The 26,329-nt window shown below is 42.0% G+C and overlaps 1 protein-coding gene across 1 annotated transcript in view; it reads right to left on the bottom strand.

Annotated features, from left to right (window-relative positions):
* The window catches only part of LOC6565425 (netrin-B), a 60,593-nt gene extending 34,665 nt beyond the window's left edge, over window positions 1–25,928 (bottom strand). The window contains exon 1 of the mRNA XM_032738088.1: window positions 24,347–25,928. Within this exon, the coding sequence (XP_032593979.1) occupies window positions 24,347–25,928 (1,582 nt within the window). The remainder of the gene's footprint in view (window positions 1–24,346) is intronic.
* Between the last annotated feature and the right edge of the window lie 401 nt (window positions 25,929–26,329).

Raw genomic sequence — 26,329 nt, 5'->3', positions numbered from 1 at the left:
TCTATGCAATTAGTGCCCAATTTCTGTATGTCGAGTAATTTATTGGGATTCCCCCACACACACACACACACACACAGAGATATGAAAATCAATTTATGTATATCAAAAGGCAATCCAAAAATCATATTTAAATGTATCCACACCGATATCGGGGTGTATATGTAAATATCTCCATTGGCAATCGTATCGAACGTTGCTCGCTTTTTTTTGCCAATCAACTGCTGCTCGCTCAGTCAATGAATGAATAAATGGCAACTGTAAATGAAAACAATTCAAATTAAACATGAACAGGGGTACGTAGATGAGCCCCCGAGGGGGCTCTGGCCATGTGCTTGAAAACTGCAACTGAGGCAAAAACTTCAATGGGCCCAACACAAAAAAAAACAAGGAAAATAAATGAAATGAAATGAAATGAAATAACAACAACAACAAAAATATCAACAGTGTACTTCAGGCTAATATCACAAATGCAATTATACGGCGAGGGAATCGGGCTGGAAGCTTAGGAGTGTAGTGAGGGGTAGGGATGGGATGGCAGCTGGTGTAGCTCTGGTCAGCCACTAACTGGCATCCGAGGATTGGCAAGCGAAAATGTGTTTTTTGTTCTAGCACAACAAAAGCAATTGCCCATTGAGCCAGGCCGGGAGCAGTCACAGCACACAGGACACGGCAGCCCGGCCGCCAGGCAGCCAGGCAGCCAGGAGTGCCAGTAACAGGACCAGACGGCATACAAAACACTCCACACAGACTCAGACTCAGACTCAGCAGCCCCATGGGGCATGGTCATTGTGGCACATTCAATACACACACACCCTCAGAATTTGAGTGGAGACCAACTAATAATAGGCAGGCACTTGGACAGACTGAGCTTTTGTCTCTCAACGATTTACAGGTAGCAAAAGTTTTCTTCCCCGCCCCCAAGTGTTCATGTTGGATTTGTTGATGCTGTTCTTGCACGCGGCCCGCTGGGCAACTTAACGGAAGCGAGCAATTTAGTTGCTAAAAAGGCTCATTGCAGAGTTCCCAGTTGGCAGTCGACAGGCGACAGACGACCAACCAGACAACGATTGAAAATCTATCAGCAAACGGATGCTCACATGGGGGCAGGGTGTGGTGTGGGCGTGGCTGCTAAATGGTTGGCACTCCAAAATAAGTTAATTTATTGACCGATAAATGCCTTAGCTGAATCATTTTATTCATGACAATATTATAATTTAAATAATTTTTAATTATACTTTTACTTGCAGAGTAAAATATATCTTTGATCAGCCACGTCAAGATTAACACCGAGATATTGTTCTTAGCTCAACAGTGGCAGTCCAAACTGGGAAGAAAACCAACCTCAAGAATGAATTTTCCATTATTTTCTAATATTAACAAGAGACAACGAATCGACTGCGGAATAATCTGATACTTGCAATATACCAGCTGACGTTGACTATTAATTGTCAAGTTGCAAGAACTTATTAAGTAGAATTGGTGGAAAAACTGCGGATTGACACAGAGGCGGACAGTCGGACAGTTGAACATGGCCATATCGATTCGACTAGTGATGCTGATCAAGAATAAATGCACTTTATGAGATTGAATATAATTTTATGACAATATCTAATGCCCTCTACAAGAGTACTCAACCTCATCTCTACCCAATTAACCAAGTGTTATTTTGATTAGGTTTTTTTTTCTTCTATGATTTCCAGTTCGATCAGTTAAAGAATCTTATAATTAAATTGCACAATTTGTAGTTTAGTTAACTTTTATTATTATTAATAATATATCAATGGTAAATAAGTCAACTATGATATGAAAACAAATCGGATAATAAAGAGTGAGTGGTGGCCCAGAAGAATTCATGTACTGAAGCTTGACTTCTGCCACACAATGGCTGTTAGCTTGCAACAACTCCTGTACGACTGTCGGGTACCTTTGCTTGGGTAACTAATCCTTGGGGATAATGGATTGTCTAGCTTATTGGTTGGATGAAATCCAACAGCTTTGCAAAAAGGAAAGCTAAGCACCTGTGAAAATCAATTAGAATACCAGTCAACATATTATCTCCTTCCTAACGAAACTAACATTTCATTGGCGAATTTATTGATTTTGTTTGGCTTTAATCTACTCTCTCTCTCTCTCTCTCTCTTTCTCTGTCTCTCTCTCTCTCTCTCTTTGTCTCTTTCCCTCTATCTCTTGCTTTTTGTGTGTGTAATTTGCGCGCTTTGTTTTAATTAAAATTCAAATGCGTTGCAATTTCATTAATTACCAGACACACACACACACACTCACACAGCTCCTCATAGACACACATACACACACTTGGTCAGTCACTGTGGTGGTGCTAGTTGCATCCATTTTGCAATAGAGGCTTTGAAAACTGGCGTTGACGTGACTCTCCCGTTGCTTTGCGTGGCCCGCGTTGCTGCTGCTGCTGCTGCTGCTGCTGCTGGCCATTGCATACCGGCAGTCAAGCGAAGCATGAAGGCAAACGCATACCCATCAACTAAGCCATGCCGCTCACCTCTGCCCCTTCCTGGTGGCCACGCGAGCATGTTATGTCTCCTGTGTCTGTTGCTGTTGCTGTTGCTCTGCTCTGTGTGTGTCAGTCAACAATTCAATTAACGTGTTGATGACTTTGTGGCATGCAACATGGCGAACAAGTCCTGCAACCGCTTCATCTCCTTACTCTCCCCCAGTCTGTCTCTCTCTTGATCGCTTGCAGGTCGCTTGCCACACTCTCTGCCGCTGCTCTTCTGCAATTTGCACTGCAGCATTTTAATGAGCAATTAATTGCAATGCAACATTTGCTTGCTTATTCTTTCCACTCATGTGCCACCCCTGCCCTGCCTCTCTCTATCTGTCTGTCTCGTTGCTTAAATGCATTGCCTACTTTGCAGCGTCAATTTGTCAATTAGTTTGTCAATTGTCTCGCAACACTTTCCATATTAAGCCGCTCATCGACTTCATCGCAATGCCAATGAAAAAGTGTTCACTGAATCCTCAATTAAACAAATGCTTCGCTTCGCCATTTTGATTGTATTGTTGTTGCTGTTGTTGGTGTTGTTGCTGATGTTGTTGTCGTCGCCAGTGGCAAAAATGCTTAACACTTTCAATTAAACGCATTAATTTTATGGGATTATGCGTTAGGACGCTCCAATCGGTTGCCAAGGTAAGGAGCAGAGTGCGGCAACGACAAAGTGGTGGCATCTAGTGAGGGGGCATGCCGCATCGCATATCAAATTTAATTTGCTCATTTGCCCTAAAAGCTTTTAATGTGTCTTGGGTGGCAAACGACAACGCTGTCCCCAAGCCTCAACCTCCCCCCAATCCTACTACTGATGCTATTGCTGGCCGCATAGTCGAAATAGCTAAACGACCAAAAGAACGCAACGCGTGAGTTGCGGGGGGAACTCAGCGTGTGCTCTGCTCTGCTCTGCTCAGCTCTGCTCCGCTGTTGCTACCTAGCACTTGCTTGCTTGCTTACCGAGCAAAAATGCGCCCCTAATTAAATTCAATATTAAATTGAGCTAAACGCAATTAACTCGAAAGGCGCACCGAGCAGAGAGCACAGCAGGGCAGGGCAGGGCAGGGCAAAGGCAATGGCAAAGGCGATGTTGCTGACAGACGGACGACGGACGATGGACTGGCATTCCGCCAGCAAGCCCTGCCTCTCTCTCTCTCTCTCTCTCTCTGCCTGCCTGCCCGCCAGCGACTTTGCTGCCATAAGTTGCCGCAAGCAGCAAGCAGCCATATTACGTATACGCAGCAAAAGCAGCGTTCACATCTGAACTGTGATTTGGCCAACCCCCTCCTGGCGGCAACGCAAAGTGCTAGCTGCTTAAAAGAACAGTACATACGAATATGGTTTCAATTTGAGAGCAATCTAATTAAGCACAATGCTAATATTTTTCATAATGGCTTGCAATAAATCAATCGCTGCCATTAACTATTTCTAACACAAAATAACTTTAAAACAGAAACTTTATTATATTACTAAATATGAAATACACAAACCCAACCATAGATTTTCATAATATACAGTTAAGATTAAGCTGCTTTTCAGATATATGTATATATATATAACTAAAGAAATGACATTATTGCACAACAATTAGTATCAATCATATAATATTTAATTTGTTTCTTACGACCAAAGCACTGTGCGGCAACTGCTGCGTTTACTGCCTCCACAAACCGTTAACTGCTGCTGCTGCTGCTGCTGCTGCCGTTGTTTCAACGCCCACACAGCGAAGGACATCGCAGCAGTTACATAGATAACAATTAACAATGTTTCGCAGTAGCACCACAACCCCCCGCACACATCCCAACCCACCCAGCCCCCCCGTCTATCTCGTGCCCCTCTACGTTGTGGCTGTGTGTAACCCGCTGGCTACGTTTTGGCAATCTAAGATGTCGGCAAATATTTCGTATGCGTGTTGACGCAGCAACAGCAGCAGCAGCAGCAATCAGAGCAGCAGCAGCCGAGTCTGATGTGTGCCAGCGATAACTGTGCGCCCTCGAGGCACAAAGTACGAGACGAGGCAACTCATGCCACTTGCAACCGAACCGATTCCCCTGCTTGTTTTACTTTGCTATGCTGTGCTGTGCTGTGCTGTTCTGTGTTGTGTTGTGTTGTGCTACGTATGAGTCGCATTTTGGCACATGCGAGCAGCAAGCAAAATTAATGTCTGCTAATGATTTGTGCCGGTGCCGGTGCCGGCCCACTATCCACATCAGCCCCTTTATCTATGTCTAAGCACGGGCAACATGCAAAGTGTTTAATGTTTCATAACTGAACACTGGCAGCTGAGCACGGGGTCAACACTCAGCTCAGAACAGATCAGAGCACACACACAACAAGACGAAAACAAAGACAAGGCGCACAAAGTCAAATTGCAGCCACTGACGTTAGTGTGTTGTGTGTTGAACCTGCCACAGGGCAACTACATAGTTTGTGTGTAGTACAGGGACTTGTGGCACGACAAGGGGCACAACCAGGTGCACAATCCGCCGCTTGGCATTGCAATCTTACTTTCAGTTGTCAGTCAGTCAGTCAAGCAGGCAACCAGCCAGCCAGGCAGTCAGGCAGTCAGGCAGGCAGATGGCAGTTGCATATGTAGAGCGCATTAATTGTCAAAGCACTACGAGCAGGGTGGGGGCATGTGGAGCAAACAGCAGGTGGAGCAACCAACAATTGTGTGTATGGCAACAATGTCAACGTGGGCATGTAACTTGTTTGACTGCTAATGAGTTGAGAGCACAAGATAGATTTAACTATCGATATAAATGCTGATGAGCGTTGCAATTAACATAAACTGCTCAAAACACTGAGTAAAAAACTGAAGCTTGTCTTATTGCATCGAAAAGTGCTTAATGATAACCAATCTGAAGAAATCGATCCTTGCAAATCTTGAAATGTTTTCAATACTGCATGCCAATACTGAAAAATCATCATACAAATTCTAGAAATGATTATTTGCAAGTGTACGATAATAATAATAAAGCAATTCAGAAATTATGTTGTTTATTTTACTCTTCACAAATACTTCTCCATATATTTTAAAGACGTGTATTTCTCATTTACTGTTATTTTAAAAAATATTCCTTCTTAAGTTGCGAATGGCAATCATTCTTCAGCTCAATTCAGTTGACATTAGGATTTCAACATCGACATAAAAGCTGTTTAGCATTGGAATTGGTTTAGATTAGCAATAGATGCATTACAATCGAGTTCTTTTAATTAGCATATATAGCACATATTTAATTAGCCTCACAAGGAAACCGTATCTCGTTGAATTGGCGAAAACTACACCCAAAAAATAAATTAAATCGAAAATATTAAATTTCGCAACGCTTGCCCTTAATTGGCACTCATCCTGAAAACTGCGACAGTTTTTGTAGTTTCTAGAAATCATTCTTTAATTTACGACATAAATTAATTAAGACGAAAATTCCCTCAATATTTAAGTAATATATTTGTAAAATTTAGATTTTTGTTGAATTCTCTAAGTGTACTAGCAGCACAGCACCAGCGCTTAAGGCAACCTGTTCATGCATATTTATTGACCACACACATTGAAGCGACAGGGGCCACGCCCAGCACGCCCAGCACGCCCACCGCTGCCACCGCTTTGACCCAGGCACGTCCACGTTGATGGTGGGTGTTGCCAATGAGCGATGAAGAAACGCGCGCTAAACTCAATTGCAATAGCTCGGAAATTTTAGCTTATAATTTGATTAAACTTTTCAATTACAATATGCAATGAAGTTGCTCAAGCTACACCACGACTCAAGGGCGTGGCGGAGTGGGACGGAACGGAACGGAAGGAGGTGCGTCTGCCTAGGTGGCTGCCGGACTGCTAATTCCCACAATTACAATTTGCTGGCAAGCAATCAAGAGCCAGTTTGCCCGAACCTGAGCCAGACCTCCCAAGCCAACATGGGCTGAAAAAAAAACACCTGCACCAGCATAGGTCGTCTATATGGGAAGTCTGCAGCAGACTGGCTCCGATTCCATCAGAGCTTGGCGAAGTGCCAGAGCGAAGGTAACCAAAAACCCGACAACTGTCAGCAGTTGGTAGTGAGCATATGGCCAGGCCTAGACTTGAATCTGGACTCTAGGCTTGCACAACACCGACGGACAGAGACTGAAACAGAGCAAGAGAATGGGAAGCGGGAGCGGGAGCAGGAGAAGTAGAAGGAGACCCCCTACACCGCACTTGTTTTGCTGTCTGCGTGTGTGGTTCATAATCTTAAATTGCCAGCCAGGCAGTCAGGCAGCCAGGCAGTGAGGCAGCCAGGCAGCCAGGCAGTGAGGCAGCCAACTGGTTGCCCCTCGCATGCTCTCCCTGCCTGCCGCGTACGTGCTCTCATGTGTGTGCAATGCGATAGAATTTTCCATTTTATTATTTTTTTTTCTCAATTTTTTTGTTCAGCTCTTCTTTTTCTTTTTTTTTTTAGCTGCAGGTTAATCTAAATTAGTAAAATATACACGCAGTCACAGCGCAGACGGCCGGTGTTGAGTTTAACTAACTCAAAGGTAAATAGACAAGCGTCGCTGTCGACGCTGTCGACGCTGTCGACGCTGACGTCGCCGTCACAGCATCTCTCAGCATCCGCAGTCATAGCCGCAACGACGTCGTCAAGCCTCGACAACTCTTCAGTTGTCTCATGCATTGTTGTTTTTGGTATTGCTGTTGCTGTTGCTGTTGTTGTTGTTACTGTTATTGTTGCCGCTGTCTGTTGCTGATGCCTTGATGCTCGACGTTGTCGGTCCCGTTGCTGCTGCTGTTGCCGCATGCAAGCCCAAGTAAACTTTAAGCAAAACTTGGCACAAAGCTGCTGCCGTCTTGCCAGCCAGAGCTGAGCAGGCACCTGGCTAAACTGTGACACGGAGAGTCACTGTTTTTGATGGCAGACAAAGTTCAAGTAAACACACACACACACACGCTAAGAAATAAAGTAACTTAATTCTATGGTAAATTATATTCTAATTACATACTTTCTTTTTATACTCTGAACCATTCAAAACGGGAAAACGGGTATAATGAAGTTCAGCAAAAGGATGTAATACGCAGAAGGCAGCATATTCGACTACATTAAGTGTATCCATTCTTGATCAGCATCAAAAGCCGATTTAATTTACCAATTTCCGTCTTTTCGATTGTCCGTTTATATGAACAGGCCGATCTCAGGAACAATAAGAACTATCGAGTATAAAATTGGAATAAAAATCGATACAAATCGACTTGAGATAGCTATCAAGCGTACAACTGTACAGAAATAGACTTCCAATTAATACATATGAAGTTGCTTGACAAATTTTTGGTCAACTATAAAAAGTTCAACAAAACGTATTTGAATATTGAACAAAATACCATCAGCAAGTTGAGATATTTCAGATTTGACATATTTATCGTTCCACTGGAAATTTGGAACCTTAAGATTGAAGTTTAGCACTCAGTTGGTTGGTTGGTATGTTTTACTATGCACTGCATAAGTCACAATTTCCTGGCTGTGTTCGTGACGCTGCGCCATATTCAATCCCACATTCATTTACATGTGCCCATGCTTATTCGCTATTCATTCGTTATTCGTTTGCAGTCAGCAGCAGCATAAGAGGATTTTCATTAGAGCGCATAAAAATGTGAGCGCCCTCCATTGTTGTTGTTGTTGTTGTTGCTGTTGTCTCCGCATGCCGATACAGAGATGCGAGCAAGGAGACCGGCTTCCTCTCCGTCTGAGCTTCAGCTTCTGCCAGAATCACAACCACAGCCGGAAATGCACAGGCAAATAGCAAACAAATTTAAAAAAAAAAATCGCGCGTGCCCCAAGAACACTGGGCACATTATACGTTGTAGGTTGTTTGGATGTCTGTTGCCTGCTGGTTGTTTCTTGCATGCTGCCTGCTGCCTGCTGCTTGCCTTGGCCTTTGGCCCCAAAAACGCAGCCAAAGGTAAAACACAGCTTTAAAAACAAAACCCAAGCTCCGAACTCAAATGACTGAATCCTTGACGTCTGCTGCTGCTGCTGCTGATGCTGCTGCTGTCGTTGAACGTGTAATAAATACATACAACGCAGGAGCAGCAGCAGCAACATTGTAGCAACATTTGCCACACAACAGCAACAGCAACAAAGTCAAGTACATTGTGCGCTGTAGTATCATTTGCACGTACTTGTCACACGGCCTCAAGTTGTTGTTGCTGCTGTGGCAGTAACTTTGTTGCAACTTGGCTCTTGACATTGCCTATGCCTACGACTGACTATGCCTCTGTATCTGTCTCTGTTTCTGTATCTGCTTCTATCTCTCTCTCTCTCTCTGTCACTGTTTCTTTCTGTATATCATGTCTCTGTCTCTCACACTCCTTAAGGCTTCAGCTTGACCTGAGCTATAGCTGCTGGAAGTGCGCATTATGTCCAGCTCGCTGGCTCGCTGGCTGGCTGGCTGGCTGGCTGGCTGCGTCTTCGTTTCCACTTCGGGACATCTTTCGAATGCTGCTGCACACTTTGCATAAAATTAATATCGAGTCACTGGCTACCCTCTTCGGCCACCACCTCCACCTACCCTTCTTTCTCAGTCCACGCGTATCATCATCTTCTTCATGTTTCCGACAGTTCATCGCGAGTGTTTTAACGGTCGCCACTTCCGCCGCTGGGCGACGCCATCGTCCTCTGCTCTGTGCCCGTCCGCTCGCATAATTCGCTTTTTATGTTAACTTTGCCATTTCAAATATTTAATTTTGAAAAATAATTTATTCATTTCCGGCTCGACTCTGCAACAGCGCCGTCACGCGTCGCCCTGTTGATGATTTCTTCTTTTTTTTTTTATTTCCTTGAATCTTTTTTCAGTTTTTTTTTCTGTGCCTAACCGCAATTTCATTTGCTTTGTTTTGGCCGGCGGGTGTAAATTGAAACTGAACTGTAATCAAAGCGTGGCTATTGATGTCATCTGCTGCTGCCCGCCGGCTGTCGGGGCTGCTCAAATGTAAATGTAAATGAATTTCTGCATCAATTCTTTCGAACGCACTCGCACATTCTCAATATGAATTTCAATTGTGAGAGCTGTGAATGAATGATGATTGGTAATAAAGACGCAAATGACAATTGAGAGACTTTCTCCTCTCGATTAGGAAATGTGCTTAGTATGTACACCTTTTTGAGTTTGTGTTGTTAATATACCGCGAACCCCTTAAAAATGGGTAGAGTGGTAACAGAAGGAACACGGAAGACGGAAGCCGGTCCCCTAAGATATTTATATTAATTTGCTCAGGATCAACAGCTAAGATATAGCCATGTCCATGTCCGAAACTACCCCGAGCAGTTTTTTTCTTTTTATCGATAGCTGACTCCCTATTGCGAGTATCGACAAATATCGATTTCCGATAGAATTAAAAGTCAGAATTTTAAAGTTTGTTGCAAGCAAGTGAATTTAGTTGGAGCATAAGGACCTGCGATGCTTTAGTTTTCTCGGTAATAAGAAATGAGAGCAATTTTACACCTGCTTACATTTGAGTGAACAATTAATTATTAATTATTTAATTATTTAATTTTGTTAATTAATTAATTATTTAATAGCTGTGTTCAGGGCATATCGTAGTCGAGCTTACCCGACTACAACATTCTTCCTTTTATTAATATTAGAGATGCAGTCAAAATCAAATCAAATCAACATTTACTACTAACATCTACAAGAAGCGTACTTTATATTACATAAATGTTAATGAGATTAGATAAATGTAGAGAATAGCCACGAAGTCTATACGGTGTACAATACTCCAACTACTGAATGTAAAATACGCTCATAAGTGACTCTGTCTAAACAACAATTACAACATACTTAGTATCCTCGTCCGAGATTGCAGACCGCATGCGATATATTTATATATTTTCCACAATAACTCAGTCAAATGGACAACTCATTTAATGAGAACAGAACAAGAACAACAAAAAATCACGTATACGCCGCGCTGCACATGCGAATTGTTTGAAAAATGCACATAATTAAGTCGACGTTTAAATTGATTGCATACACATTTTGTGCACAGCTTAAAAGTGCATTCAATTTAATTATCGCGTATAAATTTCAGTCGTGGCAAGAGTCGGAGCTGCCAATCATTAGCAGCAGCTCTTGCAGTTTTGTGTGTGTGTGTGTGTGTGTGTGTGTGTGTGTGTGTGTGTGTGTGTGTGTGTGTGTGTGCATTTAATTGTGTGGCTTTACCACATCCAGTATTAAATGCAAGGCTCATCACAGCTACTGTTGAGTAAATATTAATGGCAGCATCATTGAGCGACTGATAGAAATGTCACGAAGGCTGTAAGCCTTATGCATAGTCGGATGTTATTAAATAAACTTGAACTGTATGCTAAGATGTTACATCTTTCATTCAATTAGCTTGTAATTGACATTTAACAATAATATCACAATGGTAAATCTATTCGTTTCAGTTTGAGCAACTTTTCGGTTTCGGTTGTTGAATCGTAAATGGTAAATTAAACAAATCTAAATCATTCACACCCTTGTTAATTGTAGATAGATGACACTGAAGCAACGATGCTTAGACAATTATTCACTCATTTTGCTTACGTTATTCCTTTTAAAAATTTATGGATTTTGGAATGTCTGTGAAAAGACTGATAAATGGTTTGAATTATGAGTATACAAAATTGGATTGAAGAATACCTATATTTGACTATACTGGTTGAGACTATATTACCATACAGTACCAGTTACAATATTTGCTTAAAATTTTGGATTGGTTTCTGTATATGATAATATTGGACACATTTTGCTTACCATGTGCTGCTAAAGAGATGTCATTGACTTGGACCCTTCAACCGGACATCAACCCCAAGCTCAGTCGTAAAGTCAAACTTTCCAGTGAATGATTCGAGACCAAGGGATTTGCAACCAAATACTCTATATAATACATCATCCTATTGTATTTAAAACACAGAAAGCATCACTACTTTTCCACTACTGTAATTCACCCATTTTTAAGTGACTCATTTCTGATAAACTGTAAGACTTTTATATTTGTTGTTACTAATTTTACTGCTTTTATATATGTGAATATTATAAAAATATTTTATTGTTGAACAACTGAGTCCTGGAGCCAGTGAAAAAATATTTAAATTCAAAGAGAAAAATTCTTAGTTTTTTAGTTTTAACTCTTTAGTTTATTCCACAATATTTTTTTGGTTGGTTTCTGAATCACTCGATTAGATTTCGCTTTAAACTCCACTTGGATATATGTATGTTTTGTGGCATTTTACAGTTTTACAGTTCAGTCTATACTAAATGCGAGCATTTGAAACCCGATCACGTTTTAGCATTGCGGTTCAGTGTCAACTTTCCCACTTTGCCAGTCAATTTACATGCAATTTGGTGCAAAAAACAAAAAAAAAAAAAAAAAGTTGACAATTAAATGCTAGCCAATAAATTGAGCAACAAATGACCACAATGCATGAAAAATGGCTTACAAAAATAAAATACAAATAAATTGCATTGCAAGATATATATATAGAGAGAGAGAGAGAGGCGTGTGGGAAATAAACGAACAATTAAGAGCAGCACGCAACATGTGACTTCAACTCGAAAGTTTTTGTTTCTTTTTCTTTTTTCTTTTTTTTTTTGGGTAAAATATGCAAAATAATTAAGCACGATCCGCCTATTTGAGTGTGTTAATTTTTAAATGTTGCGTAATTTGTTGCAGCCACAACAACCATCAGCAACAAATCAGCTGCGAAACATTTTAATGATGTCAAAAATGTGTGAGATTTTATTAGTGCATTTTATTGTTTATAGCTCGTTTTTTCGTTGTGATATGTGTTTTATTATTGTTATTGTTTTTTCTTTTTTTTATGTGTATGTATTAAATTTGTTGGTCGGCTGCTGCTGCCTTTAGTGGTCATCAATTATGCTGGAAAATTATGAACAGAGCTGAAAACCGATGCTCGAAAATTGCATTTACATATTGTGTTTAATATTTAACACTTCACTTTGCGACTGTAGTGCTTGCATTGTGTGTGTGTGTGTGAATGTGTGTTGTTGTTATTTCAGTTTTTACACATTTTAATTAGCTGCATTTTATTGCCATGAACCAAACCCCCCGCTGATGCCGTTGTTGCTGCTGCTGCCGCCGCTGTTGGGCGGAACTCATTAGTTGTCATGCACTCAATAAATGGCCGAAGCAATACATCATTTAAGCCTTCATTAGTTTAGCTGGCAAGCGCCTGGTAAAAGTTATTAGCGACAGTTTAAAATTAAATTTGCTGGCCTTTTGTTGTGGGCCAGCTCCAGTGTGTGTCTGTGTGTCTGTGTGTGTGTGTGTGTTAACATATTCATTTGAAGTTAATGAACTCGTCAATTAGTTGGCCATTGTGTGCTCTGACAAATAATTTAATATTTCGAATGTTACGGTTAATTTAACTGTTATTGTTGCTGTTGACCATAAACCTGCTCGTTGCTTGTCTAATTGCTCAACAAGAAGCTTTTGCATTTGCAATTATTCACATTGCTGCTGTTGACTACCCGAAAGAAGCCAACATTATCGTTTGACCAGCAACTGAAAATCTTTGCTTGCAATCTGAATGAACTCTTCAACTGCCCTTTGACTGCCCAGGGTCTCCCCTTTGGCTTGGCGTTAACTGCAAAACAATGCGCTGCCATCTTTTTGCCATTTAGCCAGCAATCGCGTGCAGTAACCCCCTCAATTAGGGGCTGCTACTGCTTACATCTGTTTAAGACTTTCTCAAGCACTTACTATTTAATTTGCGCCAACTGCGGCGTTGGCTGTGGCAGTGCACTGACAGTGGCATTTGCCATGCCCCTTTTGCCTGGCTACTCCCATCCTTAGGCCAGCCAGTGCTATTTGTTCTGCTTTAACTTCTTTTCATGCACTTCTTTTGTTATTGCTCATGTTGCTGCTGGCGATTTTTTTGTTTTTTGTTTGTTTGTTTTTTTTTTTTTTGGACATACCCTATAAAAATTTGAAGACGGCTAACAGTATGGCAAATGGGTGTAACAGCTTAATTGAAGTATTCTACAATTGAGAAACCTTGCTTGAATCAAGTATTCAGTGGCAAGTATTGAGAAAATACAAAATTAACCAAACTGCTGACACATTTTTGAGGTACAGTCAATCGGTGCATGCGATAATCTATTTTGAGAGCAGATATAAGCAAAATTACACAATAGTAATGTAGTATGATTTTACAGGGTATCTTCTAATGCTGCATACGCGACTAGTGGCTTTTGGACTTGTTTCTTGTTCTGCTTTTTAACATTTCGATCTTGTCTACGTAGCTGGCCACAAGCGGCTTAACAACAACAACAACAACAACAACAACAAAAGGCAGCCTCAAGTTTGGCCCCCACGCGAATCTGTGGCTGGACATTCACGCGTTTCACGCTGGCTTTGACTGCCATGTGGTATGTGGAGGAGAAGTCACCGCAGTCGTCGTCTACTTAGTCATGTTTTATGGCTCTTTTGGCTTTATAATTTGTCCGACAACAGCTGTGGCACACAGGCTGCAAGAGAGAAGCGCCGTCCCTTGCCGCTAGCCACCCCGTCGCAGACTCTGATCCAGTTTTTAGTTATGGCCAGGCAGAAAACATCAAAGCGTTTCGCCTTTTTTGGGCACCTTTTGTTGTTGTTGTTGTTGTTGTTGCTGTTGTTGTTGCTGTTGTTGTTGTTGTTGCTGTTGCTGTTGCTGTTGCCATTGGAGGTTGCTCAATTAGTTGGCAAATGTTTTTGTTTTGTTCAATTTAAATTGTAATTTTATGATTTTGACCAAATATTGTTGCTGTTGTTACCAACAACACTTGAGTGTCATTTGTTGGCCTCATTTAGTACGGCTGGCTAATTTATTAGTGTGCTTCATGTCCAAAATAGGCTTTGACACACGGAAATTTACATAACCAAATTTGTTTATGGCTTTGGGTCAGTATTAAAACAGTTTTTTTTTCTAGAACGCCACGCCTCGTGCTTTTGCATTTCAGGAATTTTGAAATAATTGGTTTTGTAGCAGATATTTGCTCAGCTTCTTTCTCGGGTACATTTTATGTCTTTCCTGCTTTGCAAACATTTTGTATATATTTTTTTTCTATTCTTTGTTTCTTATGTTTCATATTTTTTTTTTTTAATCTCATTTTTGAAGTTCTTTTGTTGCTGTCTTTTGCCAGAGCACCTCAAAGGCACTGCGCTGTTTGCCCTATGGCAGTTCGAAGGGAGTCCAGACTGCGTCCGACTTGTGGATGCCCTCTTTATTGACATTTGCTTGTATAACTATATATATATATAACTATACTTCTAGTGCATTTCGAAACAACTTAAATTGCGATATGTTGACTTGATCATAAATAGTTTGAAATGGTTTAATTCTCAGTTCAATTTGTGCTTATGCTAAACAGCCAAATTCTGCTAGTAGCATTTGGTTTTCATATCTTTTGTTAAATTGCTGCTTTTCCCACATACCATTTCTTTGATAATTTTGACTGAAACTATGCAACTATATATATATATATATATATATATATGTATGTTCATGTATGAGCTGCTCAGTCCCACTCATATTTATTCATAAATTGCGTGCATTATTGATTTTCAGTTATCCCTGAGAGCAAAACAAATATTTGTATTCACAAACATATCCGAATACAGTCAGCATATATATATATGTATATATATATATATATATATATTTAGGTATATATGTATATACTTTATTAGAGAACAAACGATTTCAATGCCAACGTATATGTTTTATATTTTCGAGTTTATATTTTATTATTGTTTGTCTTTTAAGTTAAGTTGACAGCCCCTTCTGCGTGGGAGTTTGCCAAAGTTCAACTAACTTTTTAGCTGAGTTGTCATCGCAACAATTTGTAAGAGCATCAAATGCAGCTGTTGCTTTTCCTTTTTTTCATACTTTCTGGTTTCTTTTTTCCCTCTCTCTCTCTCTCTGTTTGCATTGAGCTGTGCAAATTAAATTGCAAATGTGTCTTGCTCGTACACTGACTCACACACACTCGCACACACTCGCACACACTCACACACACTCGCACACACTCTTGCCGTGAGTTGCACTCAGTCGTTTCATTCATGACATCCAAAATCCAAGCTAGTGCGCCTGCCACAACCACAACCAACAACCTGCAACAACAACTACACCAACAACCTGGCTGCACACACACACACACACACACCCATATACTAATGCAGAGATTGCAGTTGTTTTTGTGGTGCTTTTGTTTCATTGTACGCCATCCTTTTACTTTTGTCGTGTACTTTTACCGAATATATATGTATATATATATATATGTGTGTGTGTGTGTGTGTGTGTGTGTGTGTGTGTATGTGGTAAGCTGCAAATTGCAATTAGTGTTGACTTATGTTGAAGTCATCGTGCACCAGTTTTAGGTTCATCCCCGTTGCCCTTGCTCTCGCCTCCCCTCTCTCAATCAGCCTGTGCCCTGCTGCTGCTTTCCCCTTATGGCCTCTGATCTGTTGTTGTAATTGCTCCCCCTTGTTGTAGTTGTTGTTGCTTTTCGACGCCATTGCTGCTGCAATTGTGGCACACACATAAAAAGGCATTTGCGGCTGCAAGCCAAGTGCTGCTAACTAACTACCCGGCCAGGTTTAGTTGGTCAACAGCAAATGGGCGCAAATGCAACATTTACCATTTGCAGCAATTGCGACTCAGACTTCTTTCTCGGCCATCTCTAATAGCCACGTTGCCTTACTTCAAGCAAACAACTGTGATTTGCTTGTAAATTCTATCTGTTGGCTACTATTTGTTCTTCTGCTTTTTTTTTTGTCTTGTCTGCTGCTGCAAAAACAACTTTATTTAAAAGCAATTTTCAGTGGCAATCTCGGGGGAAGATGAAGATCGAATGCAACACGGTTGCTTGCTGTGCAGCTCGTTAGCCATGTTGAACAAACTTACACAGCACCCCCCTTACACACTCACCCCCCACACCTCACACACCCCCTAACCACCTTACACTCCTCTCACATCGAACACTTTCCTCAATGCTTGGCCAACAAAATGATTTCAAATTCACATAAATTAAATGCACGGAAAAACTATTAAAGCGTTTGTCGTGCCGAGTGCCCCAAAAATCGTACGTGTGTGTGTGTGTGTGTGTGTGTGCTGACGTGTGTATGAGTGTGAGTGTGTGTGTGCGTGAGTTAATGAAGAAAAATAGATGAGTGGTGTTTTTGAGGTGTGCATCCGCAGACTGTGAACTGTGAAATAGCAGCAGCCCAAAATGTGCTTAGCATTTTATGTCTTTGCTTCAGAGGCATGCGTATCTTCCAGAGTGTGTGTGTGTGTGTGTTTTTATGTGTGTGTGTGTCTGTATGCTACCGTTGGAACACTCAGAAAACTATTTGGAGTGCAAATTTAGAAAATCGACCTACATCCAGAAATATTCTCTGTTCTCTGGAAATCATTTTTTAAGCTCTACAAAAAATGTTTCTTAAACTTGGAAACGCTTTCCCAAATCAACTAACACAAAACTAAGCAAAATTATGAATATATTTTAGCAAATACTTCATAGAAATTACGAAGGGAAAGCCACAAAATTCAGAGATATTTTTTGAAATCGGATTCTACATTTTAGTGGTGAGCTGAACTGGAGGCCAAAGCTATGCAAATCTTCTTAAACTTCAGAGTAATTTGTTTTGCTGAGTGTATTAGCCCTCCCGCCATTGATACACACATAACACACACACACACACACACACACACACACATACACAGAACACACTTCAGGTTGCCTCGTTCTAAGCAGCAGGGTGCCGACGGCAACAAATTCATTTTTGGGAGCAGAGGCAGCAATTTGATGGCTTTTTTCTGGCTAGGCTACAATTGCGTGTTGTTGTTGTTGTTAGTGTTATTATTATTCTTGTTGTTGTTGTTGTTGTTGTTGTTGTCGCTGTTGTTTGTTAATAAGTTACAGCGATTTGTCCCCTGTCGAACACAACACGCACACACATGTAAAAAGGTGTTAATTACTTCCAATTGGAATTTTTGGTTAGTTTATAATTTGCCATGCCCATTTTTTTTGTGTGTTTTTAATGGGCGACAAATTGATGGCCTCTTTTAACAAAAACACTTTATGCGAGGCGAGATCAGGGCGTTGCTTTGGGGTTGGGTGCACCCAATTGGTGTTAGGGGCGCCACTGTGTGGCAGCTGCAGCGATTTGCAGCACCGATTTCATGAGTAGCTCTCACTGCAATTTGAAGCCATTTGAATTGCGTGTGGTCAGCTGAGTGCCCAGCCAAGAGAGAGAGAGAGAGAGGAGACCATGTGGCAGTGGCAAGCTTGCTAGATTGCCATAGCTAAAAGGCAGTTAGAAACTGCGGCACGTAACCAATAGGGTACCAAATGGGAACGCGCGAAAAGCCAGGCAGATAAAAAAAAAGGTGGCCAGCAGAGGGGCTCAATGAGAAGAAGAACGTGAAGGCCACTTTGAAACAAGGAGAGCGAAAGAGAGAGAGAGAAAGAGAGAGTGGTGGTATGAGGTAGTTGGGGCAGGCAATGAAAGCAGAGATTCGATTACACTAAAAAGCATGCAACGTAGTAGCGAGTGCTTAAGCGCAGGTATGCCAACTGATGGGGAGACAAAGGGGCATGGGGCATGTGGTAAGTGGCAGTTGAAGCATAGACCGCAAAATCATGCGGCTGCGTTAGTTTCAATGCAAAAACAACAACAATAAGCGTGCAGCAGCAGCAGCAGCAGCGGCAGCGGCAGCAAAGCAACTAGCTCTCAAACCATATTCAGATTCCGTTTCCGTTTTATTTTTATTTTGACTAGTTTTTTGTAGATACTTTTTTGTGTTTTTGTACGCTTTGGGGGTTTTACGCTTTGCTTTGACTTGGTTTCTGCTTTGGCATGCACACAGCACGGCGGGGCTGCAGAGAAAGATGGAAACGACGAGAGGAAACTGCGGATTTGGGCGTTTGGGTGCCAGGTTGCCTGGTTGCCTGGTTGCCGTTGCACTTCATTGAGCCGTGCAAGTGTTAAAAGTGTTGCAAATTGCGCGGCTTTTATGCCACAGAGAGCCAAAACGTGGGAACCACACTCAAAGTGGAAGCCACACAAAAATCGACAAGACATATACACATATATATATATATATATATATGTACATATATATGCTTAAGTCTGTAAGCATTGGCTTAAAATCATGTTCACATCTTATTGACGGAGACGCACTTAAATTAACAGATATTTATTTTTTGTCAGACATAATTATTCTTTGACTCTAATTTGCCATCAGGTTGGGTTAGGTTAGGTTAGATTACACGGTTGTTGGCCAATTAACCTGGGTGGAACGACAAGATCAGAAGGAGAACCAACGGGATACGTTAGTTATTATTTGATGTTAGTTTTCCTCATTTTGCCAGCTGAGAGAGGTCGGTGAGTAAATAAATAGAGCTATATTTTCCCCCCTCTCTCTCTCTCTCTCTCAATAAACCATACCCAAAATGAATATTAGAATGCCTTTATGTATCTTTTGCTTCAAAACAAAACAACATAAGCCGAACTATGACATTTTAACAGCTTTATCCATTTTTTGGCAAACGAATATAAAAAAATATATAAATGGAAACCAATTTTCTGACGAATAAATCGAAACGATTTTTTACATTTCATTAATCTCTCTTGTGTCACAGTCCAAATCTTAAAAAACATAAATATCGTGTATTATATATATATATATATAAGTTGTTGACACTGGATGCCATCATGAACTTTCACAGCTTGTTTGCATATTGGATTTAGAGTCCCAAATATGATGATAATATTTGATTATTAAACGCAAATCATGTCAGTGCATTGAAAGTATTTAAATAGTGGAAATAAAACAAAATGAACTAAAAAATTATTGCATTTAAATTGTTGCATGATTGCATGGACTACGCATAATTCAGTTGTCTTTGGCTCTAATTAAAATTCCAACTTTTTTTCGATTGCTTTGGCGTATCTTTGGTCTTGACTCGAATTCCTTGAATTCTTCACCACAACAGCAAATCACATCCACAATCTGATCCCTTGCAATGCTTGCAACATTCCCAAATACGATACACTATGCACAGGAGGAGTTTTGAGTTTGAGTTTGACTGTAGTTAAATTAAGTCGAGTCGTGCACAAAGGACACTCATTATGCATTCCCAAACTCAATACATCCCATCGCTGCTTCTTTTGTATCGCTCTCTCCATCTCCGTCTGTCTCTCTGCGAATAGTTTTTTACGCTACGCTGTTTTTTTAAATAAGTAACTTTTTATGCATACTTTCAGGCGCGCCGCCAACAAACAGCAACAAAAGCTGCCAACATTTTTTACATTGCTATCTCGCCCGACAGGACATTCCCCACTTCCCCACACACCCGCTCTCCATGACCCTTAACCCTTCGCGGCAGCCACATTGTTGCGGTTGTGAGATAAAGTGCTGCATTTTGTTTTGTGTTTCCAAACGATTCGCTCCAACTCCAACTCTGTCCCTCTGCCCCTCTGCCCCGCTGCCACATTGGCACGCCAGAGACATATGAGCCGCAATGATTCTTGTTGCATATGTGCAACAACTTACATGCCAGCTGGCAGTGTGTTGGTTGCGGATATCAGCAGTAAATGTTACTGTAACTGTTGCTGAGCAATGTTCGCCATTAACTCGCACAATTTGTGGCAAGTCAGGCGGGGCAAAAACAAAAAAAAAAAACCAAAAATAAAATAATAATATGAAAGAGAATCGGGTTTTCAAGCTGAACTGAAACACGTTGTCCTGCAAATGTCCAAGCATGCAAAATGCGCACAGCTGTCGGGATTAACCGACGGAGTCTAGATTGCAATGTAAACGCAGCGAATTAGCTCAAGCCATAAACCCCGACGAACACCCCTCGACCAACAACCACCCCCGCGACACACAAAACAAATCACACAACACACACACAACACACACACACACACACAAATAAATGTAATAAAGAAATAAAAATTTCTCAATGGGGGCGCGGCGCAGGACAAACAATGTCCTTTGGCGTGTTCGGCTCGGTTTCTGTTTCAGTTTCTGTTTCCATTTGTGTTTGTATTTTCATTTTCATTTTCATTTTCATTTGAATTGCAGCCGTCGCCAAAAACTGGAAACTGAAAATTTAACAGATGGCGCGCATTAGCTGCGCTTCACTCTCGACCCCAGAGACCTGAATGCGATCTGCGACAAACGGAACGGAACGGAATCCAACACAAAAAACCCCCTCAAGCTCACACAAAACAACAAGCAGTGGACCAGAAGTGATTCATCACTGACCAAAAATCCAGGTGAGTGCTTAAGACGCACTCGCAGCTCATTCACCGAATACAATTTTGAATTTTTATATATTATTATTAAACATTATTATTATATATATATAAATATTGTATGCATGAAGCAATTACTTAATTCCTTTGCGTTTAATTATTTGGAGATTTGTGGCAATAATTTTTTTTCCATTTCAAATTAAATTTGGATTGCTTTCGAGTTGCTTATTTCGGGATTGTGCTCAACTGGGTTGCAACTATTGGGTTCAGTTCATTCAACATCATATGCATATGCATACAATATATCCTTGGTGCATTTTTGTTTCGTTTTTCAATTTGGGTTCCACTGTGCGACAGATGGGTTGGGTTGGGTCAACATTGCCATAACGATATCGAAACAAATTGCGGGCGAATAAAGCAAATCGAAAATATTAATGTGCGACTCAATGAGTTGGAAGCGAGTCGCGTCGCATCGCATCGCATCGCGTTCAGAGACTTTCGCTTGGCTTTGGGACTCGATTTGGGTTTGGGGGACTTTATTCTTTTTTTGGGGTAGTCTCCGAGATAAGCCGCGTTCGGTTTCTGGTAGTGTGGACCTTGGTGTTGTGCAATCTAGAACTCGTAGTTCCGATGGCTGTGCCTATTTCAATATTTACTCTTTTTGGCCGGCGTAAGTCTTGCAAAGCTGCCACAGGCACAGCGTCTCGCTGGTCAGTTTTAGAACACAGTGGGTGGATTGGGGTCTTGGGGTCACATAATGGATGGCCGCGACCAACTGGCAGACGTCGCCTGGAACTTCGCTCAACATAAATATTTTTATCACTTGCCTTTGCCGGCAATTCGAGTTTGTTTGTTTCCTGTTTTCTGTTTTTTTTATTTGATTTCTTTTTTTTAAACTTTCTTGTTGAGTTGAAGGAACGGACACGGACCCGGACACGGACACGGACACGGATGCGGATGCGGACACGGAAGTGGATCCGCTGAGCAAGTGGCCGCATCTTTGAGGCGCGGGGCAAAAACTAATTCAAATTAAAGCCTTTAATCTCGGCACAAAATCGCTGCGACTTATGCATTAAATTAATTTCACGCTCCCCATTTGGGCAATGGCAGATTGCGATGATGCTTGGATTTCATTTATAGATACCATGAAAAAAAAAAAACAGAAGAAGCAGTTCATAAAAGTTGAAGTACTACGAATTTGAATGGCTAAGTGTTTGAAAAGTGAGTGAAGCCTAGATAAAAACAGATGAAACTGAAACTCAACAAAGACGAATTAAAGTGGAAGTTAAGCTTATTTCTTTTTTCATTCAGTTATAAATGGCTATAAACTGCAAATGGTTTGAAAGAAACCAACTCGGCGACGGTTGATTTGAATTTGATATGAACTAACGAATAAAACTGACGTTCAAAAAGGCACAAAAAGAAGAAGTAATTTATTGCTAATATAAACAACATAAATATAGGTTTATGTTTAACCCATTCGAAAGAAGTAATTTGTGAAGAATGAGTTTGTCTTTCATTTTTTTTATTATTTTTGGGGTACTTGTTTGCTCCCTGCCCGGAATATCTTTCGTCTTACACAGTTTGCCACCCGTCTGGTCATATCCAATTGCCAATTGCTCGGGAAATTTGGTTCATAAGCCATAAATTAGCAGAGACTACGAAGTTGACCTTCGACCCCCTGTTACCGCTATGAGGCTGTGCCGCAAGTTGCAAAAAGGTGGTTGGCTAAGGGGACGGGGAAGACGTCGAAACATCTCCCTAAGTTGACGTCGGCCGCTGTGCATTTGTTTCTTTGATTATTTTTGTGGACGGGGTGGACGACAGGCAGCCAACAAAAAGTTAATCGTTAGTAATTTATGACTCTCTGCGGAAGGCGAGACAACCAAACGAAGCAATAGAGGGGGGGACGGAATAGCACGGATGCGGGGTGGGCGCTGGGGGCGTGTCTGCAAGGTGCGGACAATGCTGAGCCACCAACAACAACCAAGAACACAAATAATTGGTTCGTCGTATGTGGACACTATGATGAGATTGAGATGATGATGATGATGATGAGGATGTTGATGATGATGTTGATGATGATGATGATGGCATAAATGACCCGCTGACTTTGACAACAAGCATGCCCCGAGTGGGTTAGCAAGGAGATCGTTGCACACATTGATTCAATTCAACTCGATTCGATTGGTATCATTTGACGTCAAGAACTGAGAACTGGGAACTAACTGGGAACTGGTCGACCATCGAGGCATTCAAATGCCGTCGTTCAAGTGTTGAATAAAGCACCAAAAATGCGAACAGAAGAATGCCGGTGACGTCGTCGACGGCACTGCCATTGACATTGGGCATTGGGCATTGGCAAGGGGCATGGACACTGCTAGCAATGGCGATGGCGATGGTGATGGTGATGGCAATGGAATGCAATGCATTGAATCGAGTTCATTGCGCTCCAGCAGGAGTTTTCGCTGTGCGCCGCACAATGGTCGCAATTGAAAACGGCACTCGAAGGGGCCACAGAACACAGCACACGACTGTCCGATCAAATGGCGTTCATGCCACAGCGAGGGCTGTTTCAAAAATGACACCAAATTAATGATGATATGTGTTCAAGCAAGCTTGTGCTACTGTTATTAACTTCATCGCAAAAAGTTATCTGGCATTAGATGATGCTTTATAGTGGAATATTTATAGCACATATATAAACTACCAATTCTAAATTTAATGATTTCGATCTAGAAATTTAGTAACAGTCGATAATAATTTGAAAGTTATATTCATTTCTGGACAACTAAAACTTCTGGGTAAGTAAATTGCACATATTTTATTCAATATCTCACAAAGCAAACCGAGTCGAAGACAAGTGTTAAAATATCATAATTAATAATTAATAATTATGTTGCGATCTTCACATTTTTAAATAGGTAAAAGGTAATAAAACTGTTTACAATATTACTTATTTTTAGCTATTTTTCACTTTTCTTATTTTATTTTTTAACCAATGCTTCGAGATATTTGAAGTTTTTTTGCATAATTTCTCTAGCACATCAAAATTATATAAGATGATAAGCTTATTTTCTGAATTGTGAACAAAATCAACTAAAATGTCGTTGTAGGGAATTGAGTGAATATCGAAAGTAGTCTAATATCACAATCGAGTCATGCCCAAAACCATTTTGTTACTTGCAAAGCATTTATTATTTGAAAAATCATTTGAAGCCTTGGTTATTTGAAATGCACTGTTAGCTAAACTTAGCTAAAATTGTTGCAAATTAAACATCAATTAATTCGAATGTGATTGGTGATTGATTAGCAGAAATGACACTAAGGAAATTACATCTAAGGAAAAGGGCAACAATAATTTTTAACCAACTTCAATTTCATTTTGAATATTTATAGAAATTTATATTTAGCATTTATCTGCTATAAAATATGCTCATCAGTTGAGTGGGGCAACATGAATGGCTGATGCATGGATATGTGGCATGAGGCATATTAAAGTAGAATAGATATAAGGTTGAGTATGGGTGGCAGTCAGTACTCACTCTTGCATTCGTTGGCATCGTTGTCGGTGGCACGTCCCCAGGGTCGGTCGAAGTAGAAGGGTTTGCATCGCTCGCACTCGGGTCCGGCTGTGTTGTGCTTGCAGGCGCAGGTCATGGCCAGCTTGGCGCTCAGCTGCAGGCTGGACGTGGTACGTCCGAAGTGGCTGTGCAGCGAGGTGGGCAAATCGTCGTCCTGGCCATCGTCGCCGCCATCGCCGTGAGCCAAGTTGGAGCTGGAGCTGGAACTGCCACTGCTGGTGGCGATGCATTCGGAGGCGTGGCCATTGCACTTGCAACGGCCGCCTACTGCAAAATCGGAGACGGCATAATGCTGCGAGATTGACAACAAATGCTGCAACTCGGCTTCAGCAGCGCTTTCCAGTGCGGATGCAGAGGCAGATGAGGATGCAGATGTGGGTTTGCCAGCGGCAGTTGTTTTGGTCAACGCGGCAGATGTGACCGGCGGTGTTGGGGTGGTGCTGGCTAGCAGCTTGCCCTGGAAATGTTTATCGTAGGCGCTGCTCTTGTGCTTGGAGTGACGCTTGCTCTCGCCATCGTTGGCATAGTCCAGATGCAGTTCGTCATCGAGCTCGAGATGCTTTTTGGGCTCCTCGTATTCGTCCTGGTCGTAGCCTGCGCTATCGTTGTCGTGCAGATTATAGTCGTACTCATCCTGCTCGTCCAGCTCATGGCCATCCAGTTCGTCCATTTCGTCCTCCTGGCTGGCGGTCATCTCATCGCTGAAACTGTTAGCATTCCCCTTTCCCTTAGCCTTGGCCCGTGCGCGCTCGCGACTCAGCAGCAGCTGCGGTGGCAACTCAAGGCGATGGAACACGACACGAATATCGGTTGCGGTCACCCAATCCTGCAGCACCAGTGATGCATCCAGATCATTGGCCGACGGTCTGCCCTCCAGCGTATTGAATGCGAATCGCTGTGCCGCCCCAGCACTAGACCCATCATGCTGTGAATTCATGCAACGCGCTTCCTGCTCATTGAACTTGCTGATCTTGGCCCGATCCGCACGGCCGTAGAACTTCTGGCACTGTGAGCTGTAGAATTGAAACGGCTGCCAGGTCTGGCCAAAGTCGGAGCTCTTGTAGATGGCCATGGAGTCGGGACGCGGTGATTTTGGGCAGAACGACAGAGAGATATAGGTCAACTCATATTTCTTGCCCAGCGATAGGGTCAGGGTGACATTGTCCGGGGGCGCCGTATCCGGATCATGCGGCACATTCACACTGCCAGAGCGCCAGCATGTCACATTGCTCGGATTGTTGAGATCGGTGAGGGCAGCCGCTCCGTATCGATGCTCCCTGTCCGCCTTGTCCGCCTTGTCGCACAGTCTGCACTCACCGGCGCTACCGTCGCGCTGCAACTCACAGAAACGCTCCGGCTGCGGATAGCCGCAAACGCTGGACGCCTGCACGGGATTCCCGTAGGCGGCATTCACAAAGCTCGGCAAACATTTGCGTGGCTTGCCCTCAAAATAGCACGGATCGTTCGCATTGATGTTGATGCCGGCAGCAAGCGCAGCGGCGGCAACAGCCAACAATTCGAGCAGCAACAGCTGCAGCCTCATCTTGATGCTTCTCTCTCACTCTCTCTCTCTCACACACTATCTCTCTCTCGCACACTTATTTGGATGTCTCTCTCTCTCTCTCTCTCTCTTTCTGTCTGTCACTCGCGAGGATCAATTGGCGAACGTTTGGCACACGACAAAAAACAAAACAAAAAAAAATGAAGGAAAACGACAACAACAACAAGAACTGCACACAACGGTGGTTTAACACGCGACGCTGAGCGGCGGCGTCACTGAGTCTGGCACGGCGGCCGCATGCAACAGCTGCCGCTCTAAACTTTTCGATTAGCGACTTCGATTTCGGTTTTCGTTGCTTCGCTGGCTGCTCTTCGATTCTTATGTTTTCGGTCTCGTTCTTGTTATCGTTCTCGCTCTCGCTCGCTCTGTTTTTATCTTGGCCA

Source organism: Drosophila grimshawi, unplaced genomic scaffold, assembly GCF_018153295.1.
Source record: "Drosophila grimshawi isolate 15287-2541.00 unplaced genomic scaffold, ASM1815329v1 contig_848, whole genome shotgun sequence".
NCBI classification, from domain to species: domain Eukaryota; kingdom Metazoa; phylum Arthropoda; class Insecta; order Diptera; family Drosophilidae; genus Drosophila; species Drosophila grimshawi.
This window is presented reverse-complemented; position numbering and strand designations above follow the sequence as displayed.